Source organism: Pipistrellus hanaki (genome assembly GCF_964339955.1).
Source record: "Pipistrellus hanaki genome assembly, chromosome: 11".
In the NCBI taxonomy this organism is placed as follows: Eukaryota; Metazoa; Chordata; class Mammalia; order Chiroptera; family Vespertilionidae; genus Pipistrellus; species Pipistrellus hanaki.
This window is the reverse complement of record NC_140513.1, coordinates 28870728-28893530: the sequence shown is the minus strand read 5'-3', so window position 1 is coordinate 28893530 and position 22803 is coordinate 28870728. Positions and strand designations below refer to the sequence as shown.

General features: G+C 38.8%; 1 protein-coding gene across 1 annotated transcript in view; it reads left to right on the top strand.

The window, feature by feature from the left end:
- The first annotated feature begins 4907 nt into the window (after positions 1 to 4907).
- Positions 4908 to 22803, top strand: part of NAA35 (N-alpha-acetyltransferase 35, NatC auxiliary subunit) — a 49055-nt gene continuing 31159 nt past the window's right edge. The window contains exons 1-6 of the mRNA XM_084897987.1: positions 4908 to 5244; positions 5991 to 6119; positions 10460 to 10493; positions 14314 to 14428; positions 15705 to 15779; positions 18490 to 18657. Of these exons, the coding sequence (XP_084754113.1) occupies positions 5996 to 6119; positions 10460 to 10493; positions 14314 to 14428; positions 15705 to 15779; positions 18490 to 18657 (516 nt within the window). The 5' untranslated portion in view covers positions 4908 to 5244; positions 5991 to 5995. The remainder of the gene's footprint in view (positions 5245 to 5990; positions 6120 to 10459; positions 10494 to 14313; positions 14429 to 15704; positions 15780 to 18489; positions 18658 to 22803) is intronic.

Here is a 22803-nt window from a genome sequence, read left to right as displayed (position 1 = left end):
CACTGGAACAGATGAGAGAGTGGAGTACCTTAAGAAAAAGGGAGGTTAAATGAAACTGTTATAATGAATGTGCAATTCTCCCTGCTCTACCCCCAGCCTTCTTCCTTCACTCCAAATGGCTGTCTAGCCACACGATTTTTAGAGCATAGTTGCTAAATTGCACAGCACTTGGGGTTGTGATGAGGCTGAGAGTGCCTAGCTTTCACAGCCGTACATGAAGTCTCTAGATCGGAAGCACATTCTCTGAGAAAGGGAACCAGTCCAAGAAATAAGACCGAAACTTAATTACGTGAGATTCACCCCCTGATTGGTCCCATTAAGTCTCCTAATAGTGAAGGCAACATTTGACAAGTCCCTGCTAGTAACACAGGGCCTTAGATCTACTCTTTGAAACCCCAGGCTTCAGTAGGAATTTCTAGCCAAGAATCCCCAGGCTGAATAAGTCATAACATAAAAGACAGAGACTGAAATAATTAGAAGGAAAAAAAATTAGAGGAAATAAAGTCTGTAGGGAAAAAAAAGAAAAATATCATTAATGTTATCAGAGATATGAGAAGATAATGTACATGTGGAAAATATACAATATTTTATTATGGTAAAGAACATCCATAGAACAAAAAAAGACCTCTTGGGAATTAAAAAATGTGATAACAAAAATGAAAACTTGATAGAAAGTTTAGGAGATAAAGCTGAAAACTCTCCCAGTTAACAAAGCAAAAACAATTTTTAATTTAAAAAAAATAATCTTTTTAAAATACAGAAAATATTTTTTAAATTAGAGACCAATTCAAGACATCTGTCATCTGAATAGTAATATTTTTAGAAATTGATGACAAAGGAAAGGAGGAGGATACAATAAAATACAATTTAAGGAAATTCCTGAGAACTGAACGATAGGTATTTTTACATTTAAAGGGTACATTTAATGACCAGAAAATGATGGAAATAAAGAAAATAGATTTATACTTTAGCATATCATCATGAAATCTTAGTACTTTGGGGTCCTATTTGATTATTAACCAATAACATTTAAAATAAAGATTAAAAATACACTAATAGGTGACCCCTCACATTTTTATTTTATTTTTTGTTAATCCTCATGGGCAGATATTTTTCCATTGATTTTTATAGAGAGTGGGAGGGAGGAGGAGGAATAGAGAGAGAGAAACATCAGTGTGAGAGAGACACATCAATTGGTTGCCTCCTACATGAACCAGGATCAAGGTCGAGATAGAACCTGCAATAAGGTATGTGTCCTTGAGCAGAATTGAACCTGGGACCCTTCAGTCCATGGGCCAACACTATCCACTGAGCAAAACTGGCCAGGGTGGCCCCTCAACATTAAAAAAATAAATAAATAAAGGTGGAATTTTTAAAAGATGAAATTGTGCCGTGTTTAGCAAGCCCAGAGTGAACCTGAGGGAGGGCAGGGGTTGTGAAGGATTAAAGAAGACAGACAAGAGAATAAGGCTGGGGCTAGATGGGACACTGTTCTCAGATGGAGAGACAGTGCCACAGCCTATAAGTCGAGTCTTTATTTTATAGTTAGATCTGAAGAGGCAAAGCAAGGGCATGGTCAAAATGTTTACAATGTGGAATCTACTCAATTACATGCACCTGAACTATATCAAGGCCACATCTCTTAGCCTCTTGGGACCACAGGTTCAGACCATAAGGTCAAGCTTACAACTAAATCCTTTGGCTATAATTGTGCTGGGAGGTCTTTGCCTCCAAGCTGGGACTTGCTCATGGCTTTGCCACAAGAGGACCGTGCCTCTCATTAGTCCGAGTCTTGAACCTGTCCAAACACTGTAGTCACTCTCCACATGAAATAAAGAAATCAATGGGAATAGAAAAATGTTATAAACAAAACCTCTAGAAGTAAGCTTTAGCATCTCAAATGTCCTCATTAAATACAAATAATAAAAATTAAAGAACTAACTATTCAACTTATGAAATTAGGAAAGAACTATTAAAAGAGCCTTAGACGTTAGTAATAAGGATAGCATTTAAAAATTAATAAATTAGAAAACATACAAAAAGGATAAAAAATAAAAAGCTGGTTTTGGTGGGAAAATACAAATGGGAAAAAATTGTGTGAGCTATATAAACTTTTTTAAAAAATATATTTTATTGATTTTTTTACAGAGAGGAAGAGATAGGGATAGAGAGAAACATCAATGAGATGTTTCTCCTGCACATGCCCCACCGGGGATGTGCCCACAACCAAGGTACATGCCCTTGACCGGAATCGAACCTGGGACCCTTCAGTCTGTAAGCCGACACTCTATCCACTGAGCCAAACCAGTTTCAGCTACATGAACTTTTTGCAAGCCTGATAAGGTAAAAAACTGACAAGACAAGAAATCACAAAGGAGAAATAACCAAAATCCTGAGTGGAATAGTATTTGTGTCTGAGTTTTCTACAATTTTTATTAATGTGAAATATATTCATACTCCATTTTGAAGTTAAAAATAGAATATAAAACCATAAATACAGTAAGAACCCACTTTTAATAAGACAAAATAAAAGCATATGTTGTATATTCATGGAAAAATTAGTAAAGATCTTGAACATTCTTGAACTAAGGTCTTCTTTCAGCCTAGAATTATGGGTGATTTCTATATTAGGCTTACAAGTATGGGTAACTTTTTAAAAAAGATATATTTTTATTGATTTCAAATAGGAGGAGAGATAGAAACATAATGATGAGAGAGGATCATTGATTGGCTGTCTCCTGCATGCCCCCTACTGGGAATTGAGCCTAAAACCTGGGCATGTGCCCTGGACTGGAATTGAACCCAGGACCCTTCAGTCCACAGGCCAATGCTCTATCCACTGAGCCAAACCGGCTAAGCTATGGGTAGTTTTTATATTGGTTTTATAACAAATATACTTAAAAGTTAGTGTGGAGGTTAACAAACATTAAAAACTAATTTAGGTTACTGAACAGTAACTATTTAGTGTAACATTTAAGGGAAGACAAATTTAAATTTTTCTATTTACTTTGCAGTTTCCACAACCAACATGTTTTATTTTGTAGCAACATACTTCTTGCAATGTGGCATGTTACCCATAATATAGCACAGTAAAGATCATTTTCTCCTTCAATGAGATAAAGCCATAAGGGACAGACATTTGGCTATTTCTTCCTTTCTTCCTTTTTTTTTAAAGATCATTTTATTGATTTTTAGAGAGAGATTTTTAGAGAGGAAGGGAAAGGCAGAGAGAGGGGGAAAAACATTGATGGGCTGATTCCTACACAACCCCAGCATTTGCCCCATCAGGAATGGAACAGTGACTTCCTGGTTTATTGGGTCAATGCTTAACCACTGAGCCATAGGGCTTCTGGCCTCAGTGTATTTAGTGAGTGCCTACTATATGCCAACCATTGCCCTAAATGCTGCCGATACAAGCTTAATCAAAATAGGCAAAGCTCCTGCCCTTAGGAAATGTATTATCCTGTAAAACATAAAGGTGTATTCTTTATTATTTTAGATCAATTTTATTGAGGTTTGGCTTACAAACAATAAAATGCATTTTTTTATTTCCAAGGAATTTTTACACTTGCATACACCCATATAACAATCACCATAATCAAGATATAAAACATCTCCATCACCTCGGATCACCTACTCCTTTTCCAGTTAATCATTTCTTGACACCCCCAGCAGTCACTGTTCTGCTTTCTGTCATTGTAGTTTAGATTTGTCTTTTTGTAGTTTCATATAGATGGAATCTTACTCTTTTGCCCAAACTCTGATTTTCCTTTGCTCAACATAATTTATTTTGAGATGTGTTTTTGCATGTTAAATAGTTCACCTGGGTAACTATTTGTTGGTAACTACTATTAATTACATCATATGGCTATGCCCCAAGTTCACCAGTTGATGAACATTTGGGTTGTTTCCAGTTTTTTGTCATCCTATATAATAAAGAGGTAATATGCAAATTGATTCTCACACCCTGGCATCACAAGATGGCACCCTCATGTTGGCACAAGATAACCAGCAAGGGAGGGCAGTTCGGGGTGATCAGGCCGCCAGGGGAGCAGTTAGGGGCAATCAGGCAGGCAATCAGGCCAGTGGTTAGAAACCAGCAGTCCTAAATTGATAGAGGGATATCCCCCAAGGGGCCCAGATTGGAGAGGGTGCAGTCTGGGAAGAGAGACATACCCCTCTAGTCCATGAATTTTGTGCACTGGGCCACTAGTTAAAAAATAACACTATGAAAATTAACATACAAGCACATTTTTATTCCTAAGTAAATACCTAGCAGCAGAATTGCTGGAACACTGAAGTGCATGACTTTATAGTGAAGAAAAACTTTACCAAAGTAGTTGCAACCATTTTGCATTCCCATCAGCAACAAGAAAGGTCCAGCTGCTCCATGTCCTAGTTCACATTTGGTATCTTCTTTTAAAGTTTAATGGGTATGTCGTGGTAAAGATGCGTTCCTTACCCCTACCAGGCTACTCACATAACTACACTTCAAAACTGATTCTTTTAATAAATTTTTTTTGTATGAGTTTGAAAGAAAATGGCTAGCTTGACCCTGCAGATGTTTTGTTTTTATTTTTTTCCCCCCAAGAAACTCGCAGGCGCTTTTCAGAAAACATAAACCTGGGCAGCCCTTAGCTCGGTACAACTCCAGGAGCCGGCCCTTCATTCCAGACCGCACCTGACGAGGTCTCCTGACTCCTCCATGACTTCCTGGAGCCTTCAAGTCACCTTTCCAAGAATTTCCCAGGGAGCCTCGCGGGGCGGGCTGTCCCCAGGCCCCGCCCACTATTGGGCCCCGCCCACTACCCTAGGACTGGGCCATAGCTGGTGAAGAAAGGTATTTTTCCGGTCTCGCGATTGGCTATATTTACGCGAGAAGAGAAGACGGCAGCGATAGGCCAGACGGTGGCAGTGGCGAGGAAGGGGCGTGGCCGGGGAGCGCGAAGTCCCCGGGAGCCAGTGAGGGGGGCGGGGTCGCGCGCTCCGGGCGTACGCAGGCGCGCACGCAGCTAGGCGTGCGGAGTTGAGGGGAGGGGGCGGCGGCTGGGGAGGCGTCGTTATTTCCGCGGTCTGCTCGGTGCGTGGCGGCGCGGTAGCCACTGGAGTGGTTGGCAGGGACCGCCCGTGCGGAGCCATTGAGACTTCCTGTCTCCCGTGTGGGAGCGCTCAGACCCCGCTCTTGTGGCAGATCCTGGGGACGCCAGGTCACCCTGCGGCCCCGGTCCTACCGCCGCGCCTCAGGTAGGAGCCCGGGTACCCGGATACCCGCTGCCCGCCGAGGCCCGGCCTTGACGGGTGTTACCCGGACAAAGCCCCGGTCCGAGGTGTGCCCGCATTCCGCCCTGTCCTTGCTTTCGCGCCCTGTGGGGCCTGGGCGTGCTGAGCCGGATGGGGTGTGGGTGCGCGCTCCCGCTCAGGTGCACCCCTGCTCTGGGCCTGGCCGGGGGGTGGGGGGTGGAGGGGGACCCCACAGGGCGGCCCCGCGCGCCACGCCTCTCGGCCGGGCTGTGCCAGGGTCCTGCCGGCTGGGGTGGCGGCCCGTGGTTCCCCCCCCCCCCCCCCCCCCCCCGGCAGGTGGGCGATCACCCTGACCGGGATAGCTGGGAGCGGGGACCCCGAAGAACGCCTGGGTCAGTGGCGGCCCGAGTTGCATGTTGGGAGCTCTGGAGTTTGTTCTGCTCGGGCCAGTGCTGGCAGGAGGTGTGGATTTTTTTTTTTTTTTTTTTTTTTTCCCCTCTCTCCTGAAATAGGGAGAAGGCAAGCTCTGGTAGGGGGTTGGCTAAGTAAACGAGCCGCAGTCGTGTTAATTATGGTGAGACTTAATTGTATGAAGACATCTTTTTTTTTTCCCCCCCAATACCGGCCTCAAACTCAGAAGAGCTGGACTTAAACACTTGGGTTAAGGTTTCCATCCCATACTTAAACGCACATGGCTTGCAAATAGGCTTGCCCTGAGAGCTACTTTTACACCAGTGTTCATTTTGCAGGCATAATGGTGATGAAAGCGTCCGTGGAAGACGACGATTCAGGATGGGAGCTCAGCATACCAGAAAAGATGGATAAAAGCAGTGCAAACTGGGTGGACATAACTCAAGATTTTGTACAAGCTTGCGGAGGTGAGTTTGGATATTTGGATTAGAAGTTCAGAATCTGGGCAAAGGTAAACTAAAATCTTGATTGTGATTTTTGCGTTGTCTCAGTAAATCAAATCAGTGGATAAGTGTGCTTTATGTAAGTTTGTTTTTTTTTGTTTTTTTTCCATGCCTCTGGTTCTATTTTATTCATCAGTTGCTTTATGTAAGTTTGTTGACCACACTATTCATTCTCTATCCTCTAGGTTTAACTTTCATTTAATGCCTATATGTGTGTGTGTGTGTGTGTGTGTGTGTGTGTGTGTGTGTTAAAGATATTAAGGTGCTTTCTTCTATTAAAATTTTCTTCACTTTTTAAGTAAAGGTTAGAGTATATAATTTTGAACTGTGTAAATGGAATATGTTTATCTAAAGACAGTAGTATTGTTGTCTATTTGAGGTTTGAAAGTGGTCAGATTATGCCATGCCCTGCTTAAGATCCTCCAGTGGCTTTCTATTGCATATAGAATAAATTTCAACTTCTTCCCATGGCCTTTATGATCTGGTGCCTCCCACCATAAAAATATATATTTTAATCCTCACCTGGAGATATGTTTTTTTTTAATTGATTTTATTTTCATTTTTCCCCCTTAGGGCTTAGGGGTTTTTTTTATTTTATTTTTTAATATTTCAAGAAAAACTATCTTAAATATAATAATGTTACATGCAATAAACACCAATTATTAAAAAAAAATCTTAAATATAATAGTACATGCCGTAAACATTAATGTTTTGAGAAAAAAATAATTTTAAATATAATAACGTTACCAAGACTGTACTAGCATAGTATGATATCACAAAAGTTGTAGGAAATATTAAAAATCTGCAAATAGCCGAAACTGGTTTGGCTCAGAGCGTCAGCCTGCGGACTGAAAGGTTGCAGGTTCGATTCCGGTCAAGGACATGTACCTTGGTTGTGGGCACATCCCCAGTCGGGGGTGTGCAAGAGGCAGCTGATTGATGATTCTCTCTCATCGATGTTTCTAACTCTCTATCCCTCTCTCTCCCTCTCTGTAAAAAATCAATAAAATATATATATATATATTTTTTAAAATCTGCAAATAACAGGATTACTTATATATTCTAAAATATTTTCACCTGGCTCCATTTTTGTTCAACAGTTTATGTTGTTCCTTATATTCCACAAATGAGTGAGATCATGTAATATTTATTTCACCAACTGACTTATTTCACTTAGCATTTTTTATTGATTTTAGAGAGAGAGGGAGAGAGAGAGAGAAAATCAGCGTACAGAAAAGCATCAATTGGTTGCCTCCCGAACATGCCCCAACCAGGGATCAAACCCACAACTTGGATATATGCTCTTACTTGGGACTCAAACCCCCCCATATTTCGAGGTACAGGACCACAATCCAACCTACTGAGCCATATCAGTCAGGGCAAGATTTCATTTTGTACCCACTGGGTTAATTTATGGGTTTTTTGTTTTGTTTTTTAATATATTTATATTGATTTCAGAGAAGAAGGAAGAGGGAGAGAAAGATAGAAACATCAATGATGAGAGAGAATCATTGATCGGCTGCCTCCTACACGCCCCCCACTGAGAATCAAGCCCGCAATCTGGGAATGTACCCAGAATCAAACCTGGGACCCTTCAGTCTGCTGGCCAACACTCTATCCACCGAGCCAAACTGGCTAGGGCTGTGTTAACTTTTAAGTCCTTCCTATCTCATTAAATACTCCAAGGTGGTCCCTCCTTTGAATATTTTGTTTTCATACCTTAAATTACTTTACCCCTAGGTCTTCATATAGCTGGTTCCTTCTTGATCACTTAAAATGTTACCTTTCCAGTGAGGACTTGTCAAAACAACCAATCTAAGCAGATTCACCCCCTTCTATCCAACTCCAGCTCAGTTAAATCACCCTGTTTTATTATCTTCATAGCATTTATCTACTGTCATAAATCATCATTTTCAGTTATTGTTTATATCAGTCTCCCCCACTGGATTGTAACTCTGTGAGTGCAGAGATCTTGTCAGTAACCCTAGCACAGAACATTTCCTGACATACAGTAAACTTGATAAATGTTTGGGCATAAATGATTGGATAAATGAGCATGTTTGTTTGAGGGGAAAGAGCCTTACTGAGGTAGGAGATTGAAGATAAGAGAAAGGAACAAAGAGAGCTTGAACTATAAGGGAGGATTGGCTCAAAAACATGGTAGAGAAATTAACTTGGGGATGAGGGGGAAATAGGGACATAATGAGACAGAAGGAACCGAGTTTAGGATGTGAAGATACAGGTATACACTGAGTGGGCAGATTATTATGATCTCTGAACGCATAATCTGGCCATTCAGCATATATATATTAGCGGCCTGGTGCATGAATTCATGCCTGTGTGGGGTCTGGCCAGCCTGCCCAGGGGGAGGGGACATGGGCGGTTGGCCAGCCTGCCTGCTGCTCAAACTCCTGTATTTCTAAGTGAATGGAGAGGAATGGTGGAGGGATTCACACGTTGATGGCTTCTATGTTAGTGAACAAGAAGGTTAGGTCTTTGGTGGTGAAGCAGGGTGTTTTTAGAACAGTGCTCTTAAGGAGAGGAGAGGAGACTTGGAGCAGCTGCAGATGGAAAGGGAGCCAGTTGAGTATAAGCAGGATGATAAATCATGTGCCTACCCTTGGACTCTTAAAATATGTGTCCAATTAAAATATGCCTGAGAGAGAGAGTAAAAAGAACATTAGACTGGGAGTTGAGTGATTGCCCATGTACTAGTATGTCTGTCTAAGGAAGAGAGAAGTGTGAGGTATAGTACAGTTTTTTGCTGAGATCTTAGACTATTGGTGGATCATACCTATCATCTTGCACTGATTTTAAGTGATCTATATTAGAAGACAGTTATTATGAACCTAAATGGGAAAGGTTTTATGAAGTACATATGGCTTAAGTTGGGGCTTAAAGAAATGGTTGGGTTTCTCTAAGTGAACATAAGAAAATTATTCTAGACAGATGAACCATTAGAGTCAGATAATAGTTTTTATGTTTGAGGAAAAGTGAATAATTCTGCTTCTTCATGGAAGGACCTCGAGTAGGAGATATGGTTTAATCTCTGCTTCAGTGTGGATTGAGAGAGGGTAGCATGTCATTTTGTTGCCAACAACCATCCTATTAACTTCATAATTAGCTCTTGCATTTTCTCAAGTGGCACAAATGGTGTACTTCTTGTAACTAAAAGTTGATATAGAATTGTCATTTAAATGTAGATTTAGAACTAAAGGCTTTTGGTAGATCATGAGCCTGTGGTATTAATGATTTGTTTTTTCCTTTTGAAATAATTAGATTCATTGACTGGACTATCTGTTCTAGCAGCTTTCTGAAAACTAAATTTAAAACAGATACCATGCCCTAACAGGTTTGGCTCAGTGGATAGAGCATCAGCCTGAGGACTGAAGGATCCAGGGTTCCATTCCAGTCAAGGGCATGTAACCTGGTTGCGGACACATCCCCAGTAGGGGGAATGCAGGAGGCAGCTGGTTGATATTTCTCTCTCATCGATGTTTTGGGCTCTCTATCCCTCTCTCTTCCTCTCTGTAAAAAATCAATAAAATATATTTTTTTAAAAAGACAGACATCATTAACCCTACACAGTTTGGCTCAGTGGATAGAGCGTCTCCCTGCGAACTGAAGGGTCCCTGGTTTGATGCCAGTCAAGGGCACATACCTCAGTTGCAGTCTTCATTCCTGGCCCTGATTGGGGTGCATGTGGGAGACAACCAATTGATATCTCTCTTTTTCTCTCCCTCCCTCCCTCCCTCCCTGCCTCTCTCTCTCTCTCTCTCTCTCTCTCTCTCTCTCTCTCTCTCTCTCTCTCCATTGATGTTTCTCTCTGTCTCTCCTTTCTACTCTCTCTAAAAATCAATGGAAAAATATCCTCAAGTGAGGATTAACAAAAAATAAAGAAATAAATAAAACAGATATCATTATATCCTTTTCTTTAACTTTTATAATGGTTTCTCCTATTTGGTGACAGTATGATGACATTTTTCAAGTACTAGTATTTTGTTTTATTTTTTTCTTAGCATTTAAAGTTAAATCATAATAATAAAAGGCCAAGAAGTGTCATGACCAAAATGGCCAAACAACTGGTCACCATGAGGTGCATGGAGCACCTCCTGGACCCTCCCCCAGGCTCGCAGTATGGCATGGCTGGCGGCCAGCGGGTGGTTGGGGCACAGGTGGGTGGGCGTGGCAAGGCTCCAATCACAGCAAGGCTGGCTGCAAGCGTGATGGGTGGGAGGTGTGTGTGATGCCTCTAGTATAAATATAATATTATTCAAAGGATTTTTCTCTTTGGTTTTTTTTAGAATTAAAGTTGGGAGAACTGCTTCATGATAAGCTGTAAGTATATTGTGCCCTAAGTATTTATTTTTTTCTCATGTGCAGTAGTGTTCCTTAAAGTCTTGAGTAATTTTATATTCAAAGCTATAAAAATAAAACTAATTACACATATAACTTTAACCTTAGTGAGCTATATTGGGGCAGCGGACCCTAATTTGTGATATGAAATGTTTGTGTCAGTATTTAGAGAGTCAATCCATGGACCAAAGGGCCTCAGGTTTGATTCTGGTCAAGGGCACATACCTGGGTTGCAGGTTCGAACCCCAGTCCTGGTTGGAGTGCATGCAGGAGGCAACCAATCAATATGTCTGTCTCACATGGTTGTTTCTCTCTCTCTCTTCCTTCCCTTCCTCCCACACTCTAAAAAAATCAATGGCAAAAAATATCGGGTGAGGATAAACAAACAAATGTTTGTATCAGTAAAAGTGTGACTTATGGTCCTTTCCTTGTGGCTAAATGTACAGGATGTGGAATGTCTTAAAGGTATTGGTTGTATGTCATATGTGAGGCTAGGCTACACTAAATGCAAAAATTTTTCAGTCCCTGTTAAGGAAAAATAAAGGGAAATGCTTAATTATATTTATACTCCCATAGATAACCCCAGTTTCCATACTGCTACATCCAAGCTCAATTTGTAAGGTTAGAAATATGAAATTTTAAATTAGTAAGTATTATTGAACATTTGAGGAGGAGGAGTAGAACCTCAAATTTAGTTCTTCTCAAACTTTAAGGGCTTTTTAAAAAGCAGATTGATGGGCCCCACCCCCAGAGTTCCTTATTGAGTAGGTCTAGTGTGGGACCCAGGAAGATGCATTTTTAATACGTTCTCAGGTGGGATTGATACTGCTGATCTTGGGATCACACTTTGAGAACCACTGATGTCATCATTTTGATGTTGTAGACAATTATAGGAAAAATATAATGAAGCAAAATTGCAAGCTGATGCAGAAAGGCTATAGAACAAGATTTGAGAGAGCACAGGCAGAGGAACCTAGCCTCCTTTTATTTCCCCAAAGCTTTAGGCTCAGTCCAGGGAACAATAGCCTACCCTGCCCATCTATTCTAGTTGTATCCTTTCAGTTTATATCTTCTTTAGCTATTCTTTTTCTCCCTAGCATGTTCAGTTTTCTAACATACTGTGTAATTTATCTTTATTGCTTATTGTTTGTTTTGTTCCACTAAAATGTAAACTCCATGAGACAGACAAATTTGTTTTGCTCACTCATGTCCCAAGTTCCTAACACAGTGACTAGCACATAAAAGGGACTCAGTAAGTATTTGTTGAATGAATAAAATAGCTACAAACTTTCTTTTATATTTTATATTTCTCCACCATGTCATGAGGCCTGACTCAGTCAATGAAATACTACTGAGTCCACAGTGCATCACAGCTATCTGCTTTTGTGGCTAATAAGCCTAATACACAAATTTTAGGCTGTTGGGATTTCTAGATTACTTTCATTGTATACTTTCTAAAACTTTAGGCATTGTATACTATAGAGTGTATTGTGCCAGATTATTGGACTTTAAAGATATAAAGAAAATGTAAAACTCTAAAAGTTACATTTAATAATGATTATTGCAAGCATAACTTCTAAACGTTAAGTAGACAAAATTATTTACAGAAGACAAACTGACTTGAGTTGGTGAACACATAATACAATATAAAAATGATGTATTATAGAATTATACACCTGAAAATTATGTAATTTTATCTGTCACCCCAGTAAATTCAATTAAAAATAAATAAATCATCCTACTCCACAAAAGTCAAGGTCTGGTCGCCCAATTATTTTAAAATGTAATAAAATGCAAAAATGTGAATATGCAGAATGCAGACATGAAGATGTCATAGAGATGTCAGATAACTTTCAAAATAATCAGAATCCAGATCTTCAGGACAAGGATTTAAAGGTGTTAAGGGAGAAGGTGTGGCGTGTTCTAAAATTAATTGATTTGAAAGTGCTAAATTAAACTGAGTAAAAAGTTACCTTCCTGCAAGACTCTACAAGCTAATATGCTAATATACCCAGCCCCTCTGGTATTGAGTTTCCTAAATGCTATTGATCATGGAAACTTTATTTCATGGAATCGCTATAGTACTAATGTTCTACAAAAAGTACTTTGGCACATTACCTGGATTAAAGAGTCCCATATATTTGTTAACTGTGCATTCATAAACCAAAACTAGCACAGGCTCTCTAGAGGCCATAACTACTAGAGAACATAAACACTAAGCGTTCTCAGAACTCTCAGTTGAGCATGCAAAATTGGTAAGGGTCTCCAGACTGGGATTAAGCTAAATCAGTTTCAGAAATAAACCAGTCTCACTAATTTATAAGTACAGAAAACAATTTTTTAAATCCCCGAACTGCATCATATAGATATTGTGCTGAAGCACAGTTCAGTGGAATAGAAGGGCACCAGAGAGATTTGAAATAGACCCTCCCTTTACTGGAGTAAAGCAAGTTTACATCGTGCTTCCCCTCTTTCTCATTGGAGGTCTCCAACACTAAGAAAGCTGGCAGAGCAAGGAACTCCTGAGAGACTGTGTGCTCCCTTTACCCCAGCCAGTTCCAGCCTCTCTACCTTTGTACACTCCTTTCGCTTCACCCTTACTTTCCCTTATCTACTTTGCTTAGCTAAATATTTGTCCTGCTTGGTTATTTAATTATTTCATATATGCATGTCTATCTTTCCAAAAAATGATTTTAAGGCCCTGGTGACAAGAACTGATTCTAGTTTAGGGTCAAGCCTTTATGAAATATTGCTATAATTGTTATATCTAAATGACATGACTGCAAGAGATTTTATTTATCACTTATATTTGAACAAAATTCCACTTAGATAGATATCCTGAAAAATTAGACTTAATCTGAGGCTCCTGGTTCTGTTTGTTTGTTTGTTTGTTTGTTTATTGGTTTATTTTTAAATATCAACACAGGTTCTAATTCTCTAAGATGCTACTTTCTTAAAACTTAAAGAAGCAACAAGAAGGAAAATTGGTGATCGTAGAGACCTTAGGTGAAGTGTTGATGTTGCTAGAAGCAAAGTTCCAGAGCTGTGGTGTCCAGTAACCACACATGGCTATCAACTGGCCCAAATTGAAATGTGGCATAATATATGCATTGGAATAAAAAGCTTAATATGAAAAAAAGAATGCAAAATATCTCACTAACAATTTTCAATACTAAGGATCGATTAAAATAAAACTTTTGGACATATTGAGTTAGATAAAATATTATTAGAGTCAATTTTATCTTTCTTTTTACTTTTTTTGTGTGGCTACTAGGAAAGTTATAATTATCTATGTGGCTCACATTATATTTCTGTTGGTCATTGCTGCTCTAGTGTTTTGAGCACCCAAGACTAAAACGTGGTCCAAATATTAAATGTGACTACTAATTTATAAAACTTGGTTTCATTTTTTTTCAAGTTCAAAGTGCTGAAAGAAAAACCCAACAATAATAAAGTTGAAAAAAAAAAAAAAGGAAAACTGGAATCTATTATAGATCAGTTGATGTCTTTTTCAAAAATTTCTAATGCCTATTGAAAGAAGTGCAAAAGTCATCTTTGTTTTTTCCTCCACAGTGCATGAAAAATAATTTCATTGACAAATACAATACATGGAAGAATTTTTGTGTTAAAGGAAGGCTATTTAAGTGAAGTAGAAGTGTTAGCAAGTTGGAAAGATTTAAATATTAAATACATAAAATAATTTAGTTATTTTAAATACTATTATAATTTTTTACCATTGTGGAGATCTGGATAAGCTTACTAGTTCAGAAACAATTTGTGGGGTCAATTTTTTTATTTGTAGATTTGGTCTTTTTGAAGCCATGTCTGCCATTGAAATGATGGATCCCAAGATGGATGCTGGCATGATTGGAAACCAAGTTAATCGAAAAGTTCTCAATTTTGAACAAGCTATCCAGGTAGTCATCATTGTGGTTTTTGTGTTTTATTATTTGTTGTTCATATTTTAAAACATTTTTATTAGTAATGGAAATGAAACTTAGTATAGTACTTAAAGTATAATTTTCTGAGTATCTCAGATATATAAATAAGAGTTATTGTATTTATGCCGGGACCGGTTTGGCTCAATGGATAGAGCGTCGGCTTGGGGACTGAAGGGTCCTGGGTGCGATTCCGGTCAAGGGCATGTACCTTGGTTGCGGGCAAATCCCCATTGGGGGGTGTGCAGGAGGCAGCTGATCAATGACTCTCTCTCATCGATGTTTCTAACTCTCTATCTCTCTTCCTTCCTCTCTGTATAAAAATCAATAAAATATATATTTTTTTAAAAAGTTATTTATAACCTTTAATTATCTCTTTCTATTGAAATCTGAAAATTATTTAATGTCTTCATTAAAAGTTTGCTATAATTTTGTGTGTGCATTATAAAAATTGATTTTTTTTAAAGCATTCGAGTATATATTCAAATACCAGGGTAATTGGCTTAAGGATTAAATTTTATCCATTAATATACTTATTATTTTTTATTATATATATTTTTAATCCTTGAGGATATGGGTTTTTTTTATTTTTAGAGGGAAAGAATAAAGAGAGAGGGAAACATCAATGGGAGAAATATCGATCAGTTGCCTCCCGTACTCCCTCCGATCAGGAATCAAACCCATTACTTATCTAGTATTTGTTAGCTAAAATGCTTGTGGCAGTGAATTTGAAATTTACTCATTTAAGAATTGATTTAGAAATTCATTCATAGTTACCACAGAGTTTAATTTTGCATATTTTATTTAAAAAATGCAAATGGATATTGTAAACAAAATTTATAAGTAGTATATAGTTAACCAACTTAAGGGAAGTATTTTTTTAAATGTTTATTTTATTCATAAATTTTAATTCATTAAAATTATTCATGTTAATACTTGAACTGCTTTTAAAATACTTCTTAGTTTGGTTTTTCATTCAGTTCTTTGTAAAGCCCTTTATTCTGTTTCAAATGAAAGAAGCTTGGGTTTTTCTTACTGAAGACCTATTTCAGATACATTATTTTTAAGAATACAGAGTTAATTTGGCATTTTAGTTTTATCAGATGGTGAGATAGAGTGTTCTTAGAATTGCTATTTTTAAATACTTAATTTTTGAAAGCCAAGATGCATGGATTTGATATAGCATTTGCAAAATGCCACTGTACATAATTTTGAAAACTTCTGTTTATGTGTCATATTTCCCCTCCTTTTTTAGGAAGGCACCATTAAAATTAAAGACCTCACCTTGCCTGAATTGATAGGAATAATGGATACGTGTTTTTGCTGTTTGGTAAGAATCAAAATAACACTATTGGTTAATTTTAAAATTATGACTTACCTGAATCTTTAAAAGTATACTGATGTTGAGTATGAAATATATGTAATGCTTAACCTAGTAAGGAGTACAACAGATTAACAGGCCATGTTATGCTATAGGAAATAGCATTTTATCTACTACTCTGATAATTTAAGTTCTCAGTTTCTGGAAAAGGGGATATTTTCTTTCTAGTGAAGATAATTGTGTAGCTATTACCCTAAGTACCCTTTTTGTTCTCAAGGTACCCAGGGAAACAAATCTGCAATTGGAAGCTTCCATAAAGAAGCATAGAATTGAAACAAACACTTTTAGATTGGCTTTGGAGAGATGTTTTTCCTAATCTAGAGTGAATTGTACTAAACTGGCCATGTTTTAAAAAATGAAGAAAATTTTGTAGTGCTTTCTATATGCTGGATAAGTTGTCTTCCCTAAACAATATTGGTTAATTGTGGCAAAATTCTCATTTGTACTGCTTTCTTTTTTTCCTTTTTTTGCCTACTTTCTAACCACCCTTTTTAAATTTTTAAATTATTGTCTTAGAAATATGTAAATTTTATTCTTTGGTCATTTAGTAAGTATTGATTGCCAGTGTGTAGTACTTCTATATTTTTTCATTTAAGTCTTATATCAGCTCTATTCAATATATGGTATAATCTTATTTGCCTAGGATTACATTGCTAGGAAGGGGCATAACCAGAGTCTTGATCCTGACCCTTCTTCCCCCAAAGCTGTTTCCCTCACATATGTCTTTCTTACTCTTTAGCAGTTTATAGTCCCAGTGGAATAGGACAAATGGAGGCAAGAGGAAGGATTTTTGCCAAAGTTGAGCAACCATTATTTGTATGAGATTCTTGGGAGAGTTTGGCTTTTACTAGGCAGGTGGTTTTTAGTCTGGAAAATCTTCTGCTTACTGGTAATACAAAATACATACCTTAATTCTAGTAATTTTCATGTGCATTTCTCATTTGGCAATGCAGCACTGTATGTCTTGCTCTATTGCAGAATTCTTGGGCTTAATGTAAAATATCTATACTAATAAAAGGATAATATGCTAATTAGACCAGGAGACCTTCCAGATGTCCTTCTGGACAAAGCCATGGGGCCGAGGCAGAGGCAATTGGGGGCGAGCAGGTCGGCACAGGTGGGCAGTTGGGGGTGAGCAGGCTGGCAAGGGGGGGCAATTGGGGGCAAAAAGGCCGGCGGGGGGCTATTGGGGGCGAGCAGGCCTGTAGGCAGAACGGTTAAGGTCGATCAGGCAGGAAGGCAGGTGACACGAGCCAGTAGTCCTGGATTGTGAGAGGGTTGTCCAACTGCCAGTTTAGGCCCTATCCCTGACGGATCCCATATTAGCTGGGTTGAGGGACGCCATGCATGAATTTCATGCACCAGGCCACTAGTAACTATATAAAACTTGGATAAAGTTGTTTATACTCTCTGAGTCTTTGTTTCTTTATATGTAAAAGGAGAAAAATATTACTCTCCTCAGAGTATTAGGAAATATGAGGTAGAGTATATAAAAATGCCTAGCATAACCCTTGGGGCATAATAGTTACTCAGTTTGGCTGCTATAGATATTCCCAGTTTGAGCACCTGGTCCCTGGCCCATTTTAACTACTCAGTAAAATAGTGTTGAATGATTATTTTTGTGTTTTAGAAAGATGCATCTCGTTGGGGGTATTGAATTAGAGATGGGGGGCAATAAAACCATTGTATGTTTCTTGGGGTAATACTAGGTGAGATAAGAAGAGTTGGATGAGTGGGTTGGGACCTAGTTCTAAAATTGTAAATTCCATAGTTTATAGATTTTTACTGACTGAATGGGGAATTGATTGCTATAGTTGGAGACACTTAATTTAATTAGTCTCCAAATATATTGCAAACTGAATTATATATAAGAACTAGAGGTCTGGTGCACAAATTTGTGCATGGGCGGGGTCCCTCTGGGTGGCCTTCAGGAATCAGGCTGAAACCCTCATTCCAACACTGCCTGCAGCTCTTACCTGCTGCTCCCGCTCATCCTGGCCCCACTGTGCCTACTGCAGGCCCACACCAAATCAGTCCTGAGCCCTACGTCTGGTGCCCTCCAAGAGGAGTGGCCTGCAGGATTGGGCTGAAACCGGCTCTCCAAAATCCCCTGAGATTGCGAGAGGGCACAGGCCAGGCTGAAGGACCCTACTGGTGCACAATCAGGCTGGGGAAAGACTGTGGGAGGGCTCCAGAGCATGTCCGGACCATCTCGCTCAGTCCCAATTGGCCAGATCCCAGCAGCAAGCTAACCTTCCAGTTGGAGCATCTGGCCCCTGGTGGTTAGTGTAAGTCATAGCGACTGACCAGTCAACCAGTTGAGTGTCTCCCCCCTGGTGGTCAGTGCATGTCAGAGTGGTTGAGCAGCCTTAGCATATCATTAGCATATTACACTTTGATTGGTTGTTCAGTTCTGCCATTTGGTCTATTTTCATATTACCCTTTTACTATATAGGATGCTTCCCATATTTATATATTTTAGCTAACCATATTTATGGCATATGACTCTTGAATTCTAACTTTTTGTTTTTCCTGACCTTCCCTTTAATCACCTTTTAAATCCTGTTATTAATATATTTACTTCGGTCTGTCGTACTTTGGTCTTTGACTGTTGGCTCTTTGTCACTTTAAACATATATATTCTTTTATTTCTTTATAGATAACATGGTTAGAAGGCCACTCCATGGCACAGACAGTCTTTACATGTCTTTACGTTCATAATCCAGACTTTATAGAAGATCCTGCCATGAAAGCTTTTGCTCTCGGAATCTTGAAAATCTGTGACATTGCAAGGGAAAAAGTAAATAAAGCTGCTGTTTTTGAAGAGGTAAGATTTTGTAATTTTAAGTGTGAGATACCATTTTTAAAATATGTTTATTGTCTAAAGTTTTAATAGGTCTCTTCCCCCACCCCCCTCTTGACATCCCCCCAGCTATTCCCACCCTGGGCAAACCCCAACCGCCTCAGTGTCTGTGTCCATTGGTTATGCTTATATGCATGCATACAAGTCCTTTGATTGCTCTCTAACCACTCCCCTCCTCTGCCATTTGTCTGGATTATTTTAGCCAATATATATGTAAATAGCAATAGCACTAGTTTTAAAAAAAATTTTTTATCTATACATGTTACAAAAATATGTATCATATAATCATGTAAATTTGTAATAGTGAATAAGCTTCAAGATATACCATTTTTTAACCCATTATTTGCAATTTAAATCCCTGAAGTTTATTCACTGTAATGTATTTAAATGATTATATAATACATATTTTTGTAACATGTATAGATAAAAACAATTTTTAAAACTGGTGCTATTGCTATTTACATATATATTGGCTAAAATAATCCAGTTCTAAGAAAGTACTTTCATCCTAGTGTATGTTCTTTCTGTCAGTATCATTCGTTGAGTATCCATTATGTGCAGAGTACTTTGTTCTGGCTATTGTGGTGATTCACAAAGAAAATAAAAGAGCCAGCTTCTGCCCTCAAGTTCTTACAAACTATAACATTCTTACTTTCAGTCTTTGGTTGAGAGGGAACTAAAGAAAACAAGAATATGAGGAATATTTTAGGGCAGTGATTTTCAATCTTTTTCATCTCGTGGCACACATGAACTAATTCTGAGGCACACCACAAAAAGTAGAATTTTTCTGCCCATCTGACAAAAAAAAAAGGTATAATTTTGAGTCATTCACACCAGACAGCTAATGTTGTATTGGCTGTTATCTTTTTTTTTATTTGACAATCTAAGGGAAAAGAGGTAAGTGCCCCTGACTAAATAGTCAGATATTGCATGATTTAAAAATTATTGTGGCACATTGGTTGAAAATTGCTGTTTTAGAGTATAAACATTTTCTTAAAGTTTATACTCGCCCTGGGGAAGTGTTCTGAGGTTATTTTTTTTCTCCTTATAGAAAATAAGATTTCATGCCGAAACTGGTTTGGCTCAGTGGATAGAGCGTCTGCCTGCGGACTGAAACGTCCCAGTTTCGATTCCAGTCAAGGGCATGTACCTTGGTTGCGGGCACATCCCCAGTAGGGGGTGTGCAAGAGGCAGCTGGTCAATGTTTCTCTCTCATCGATGTTTCTGACTCTCTATCCCTCTCCCTTCCTCTCTGTAAAAAATCAATATATCTTTAAAAAAATAAAAGAAAAGAAGATTTCAGATGCTGATAATTTTAAGGGAAAATGTGATAGCATTTGAGATTATTGATAAACTAGAGGCTCGGTACATGAAATTTGTGCAGGAGGGCAGATGTCTCTCAGCCTGGCCTGCACCCTCTCTCAGTCCAGAACCCCTCTCTCCTTACCACCTGCCTGCTTGCTGCACCTCACTGCTCGCCTTGCTTCTCCTTAGCACTGCCACTGCTGCTGCACTCGCCAGCAGTGAGCACCGATTCAGTCGGAGTGGCGCTCCCCTTGTTAGTTTTAGGTTTAGGCAGAATTCTTCTTTCTGGCTTGGTCTTTCCCTCTAGCTCATTCTCTACTTGACCCTCTTCAAAGTAGGTAATTTGGTAATGTTCAGTTTTGTTATATAAAATTTTCCCCTGGTGTATGTGGTTTAATAAAATTAATAATATTTGCACATAGTCAAATAGCCCACAAATCTTATAGTGAAAAATTGTGGTTCTCTGCTCTTTCTTAACCATTCTGTCATATTATTTTGGCTTTTTCCTATTTATTTCCATATTTCTGGGTAATAGGCTTATATTCTAATTTCTGGATTTAAGGACTTAACTGTTTTTAGCAATGGTATATCAGTACATCTTTAGCAGGTGTTTAGCATTCATACATTATACATTATCCCCTCCCCTACCTTAAATAGGAATTCAATTTTTGGTTAAATTATTATTTATTGCTGATATTAGTATGATTATATAAATATTAATGACAGATGAGCCAAACTAGTGTATGCCTACATTTTTTTCCTCATTTTTGTTTTTCTCCCCCTGGCATAGTATTGTTCAGCTGATCCTAATATTATTCTCATCCATCATTTCATGCTTGTGCACAGAATGTCTCTTCTGGCTCTTAATGCTCTCTCTCGCTCTCTTTTCAAGTTTTAAAACTTCATTCCCATATTTTTTACCCTTTGCACTCCGAACCATTCTGGACATTGGCTACCAGCTACTCGATGCTACTTTGCGGCGGAAACGTGCGTTGAAATAACTCAATTCCCCGTAATCACTAATAAACTGCAATGTCCCCTGAGAGGGGACATCCGAATGATATGCTAGAATTCCGATGTCCCCTGAGAGGGGACAGCGGAGTGCAAAGCGTTAAATTGTTCATTCCAATAATTAAAATCATTATAACAACAACAAAAAGGCACTCTGATTAAACTGCATTTTACAGACTGTAGGACACCTTGGATTAGCGTGGTTTTTACTCTAGATTTCACTGTCATCTCACCCAGCTTCTTCCTTCACCAACATGCAAGTTCTTTTCCTTCCCTGCCTGCCAGACAGATGGGAGAGGCAGGTGCAGCCTTCATTGACAGTAGTTCTTTGATGTGAAAAGGGACAGGAGTCATTTAAACTGATCCAACCTCTTTGCATCTTACAACGTTAAACAGCTAAAATAAGAAGGCAGTTCTTGTGGAATATATGGTACATATTGGTGGTTTGTGCATATTTGCAGTTTGTGTCTCATTATGATTTGCCTGTTTGCTTCCCCACTACAATGGTTTCTTTTGAAAGCAGTGGATTTTTCTCTTGTGTTTCTGTCTTCAATTTCAGCATATCAAATTTCTCAATCTGAGATACGTATGTTGGGTTTGATAGGTATGGTTGCCTTTTCTCCTTTACTAACCTTTTCAGGGCAAAGTCCTGCTTATCTTTTGTTGTTAATCCTCCCTCAAGGATATTTTTTTTTCCCATTGATTTTTAGAGACTGTGGAAGGGGGGGGGGGGGGAATAAAGAGAGAGAGAACTAAAGAGAGAAAGAGAGAAAAACATCAATGCATTGATTGGTTGCCTCCCACAAGTGCCCTGAGCAGGGCCAGGGATCGAGCCTGGAACTGAGAGGTATGTGCTCTTGATTAGTATCAAACCCGGGACCCTTTAGTCCTTGGGCCGACATGCTCTAACTGCTGAGCCAAACCAGCTAGGGCAGTCCTGCTTATCTTTAAACTTGAATCCCACTTTCCTGACTTGCTCAGATTTTAGTTTTTACTCTGCCCTTCCTCAGCACATTCTTCTGTGACAGCTGGTATCTGTAGGTATTGGTTAGCATGGAACAGTCCTACTTGACAGCTTTTGTTCTGGTGTGATTATTAATAGCATCCTCTTCTACTCTGAACAGTATACCAGTTTGACTAATAATGGTATGGTCCACCCATACTAATCTATTTACCTCCAAAAATCTTGATTGCTTCCATTTACTCTCTTATTTACTCTGATCTCCCTACTCCCATTATCCTTCAGTTCTATGGAAACCTTCAATTTATGTTTGCTTTTACTTTATTTTTCTTTTACTTTCCTCGTGTCCTCATTTCCCTGAACCAGTGCTCTCATTTCATCATAATGTGTTATTTATCTGGTAAAACCCCAACCATCTGCCTGCTTGCTGCTTGTACCCAAACAGCAGAAGGCTGCTTGAGAAAATCCATATCTGTGTGTCTAGTTCTCACTTTAATTTTAGGACTACAAATCTCACATGGGCCCTCAACACTAGCAACAGTCCTACCCCATAACACTTCTATAATGAACTTGCTTTTCCAGTCTCCAAGGTGACTTTTCCACATCATTTCCTCTCAAACGTCTAATGCCAACCCTTCTTTATCAGCTTGCTTTGTACTGTAATGAAATATTAGTTGGAATCCAGTAGAATTAGAAGTACCTCATCTCTCACTATTACAAGTGCTAACCTGTTTTGATTCCCATATATTCTGCCTTCTATCTTGTTGAAATTGAAAGTATTCCTGTGACAGTCTAACTCAGTTCCTTCACTAGCATTCTCAATTCTATTCCCT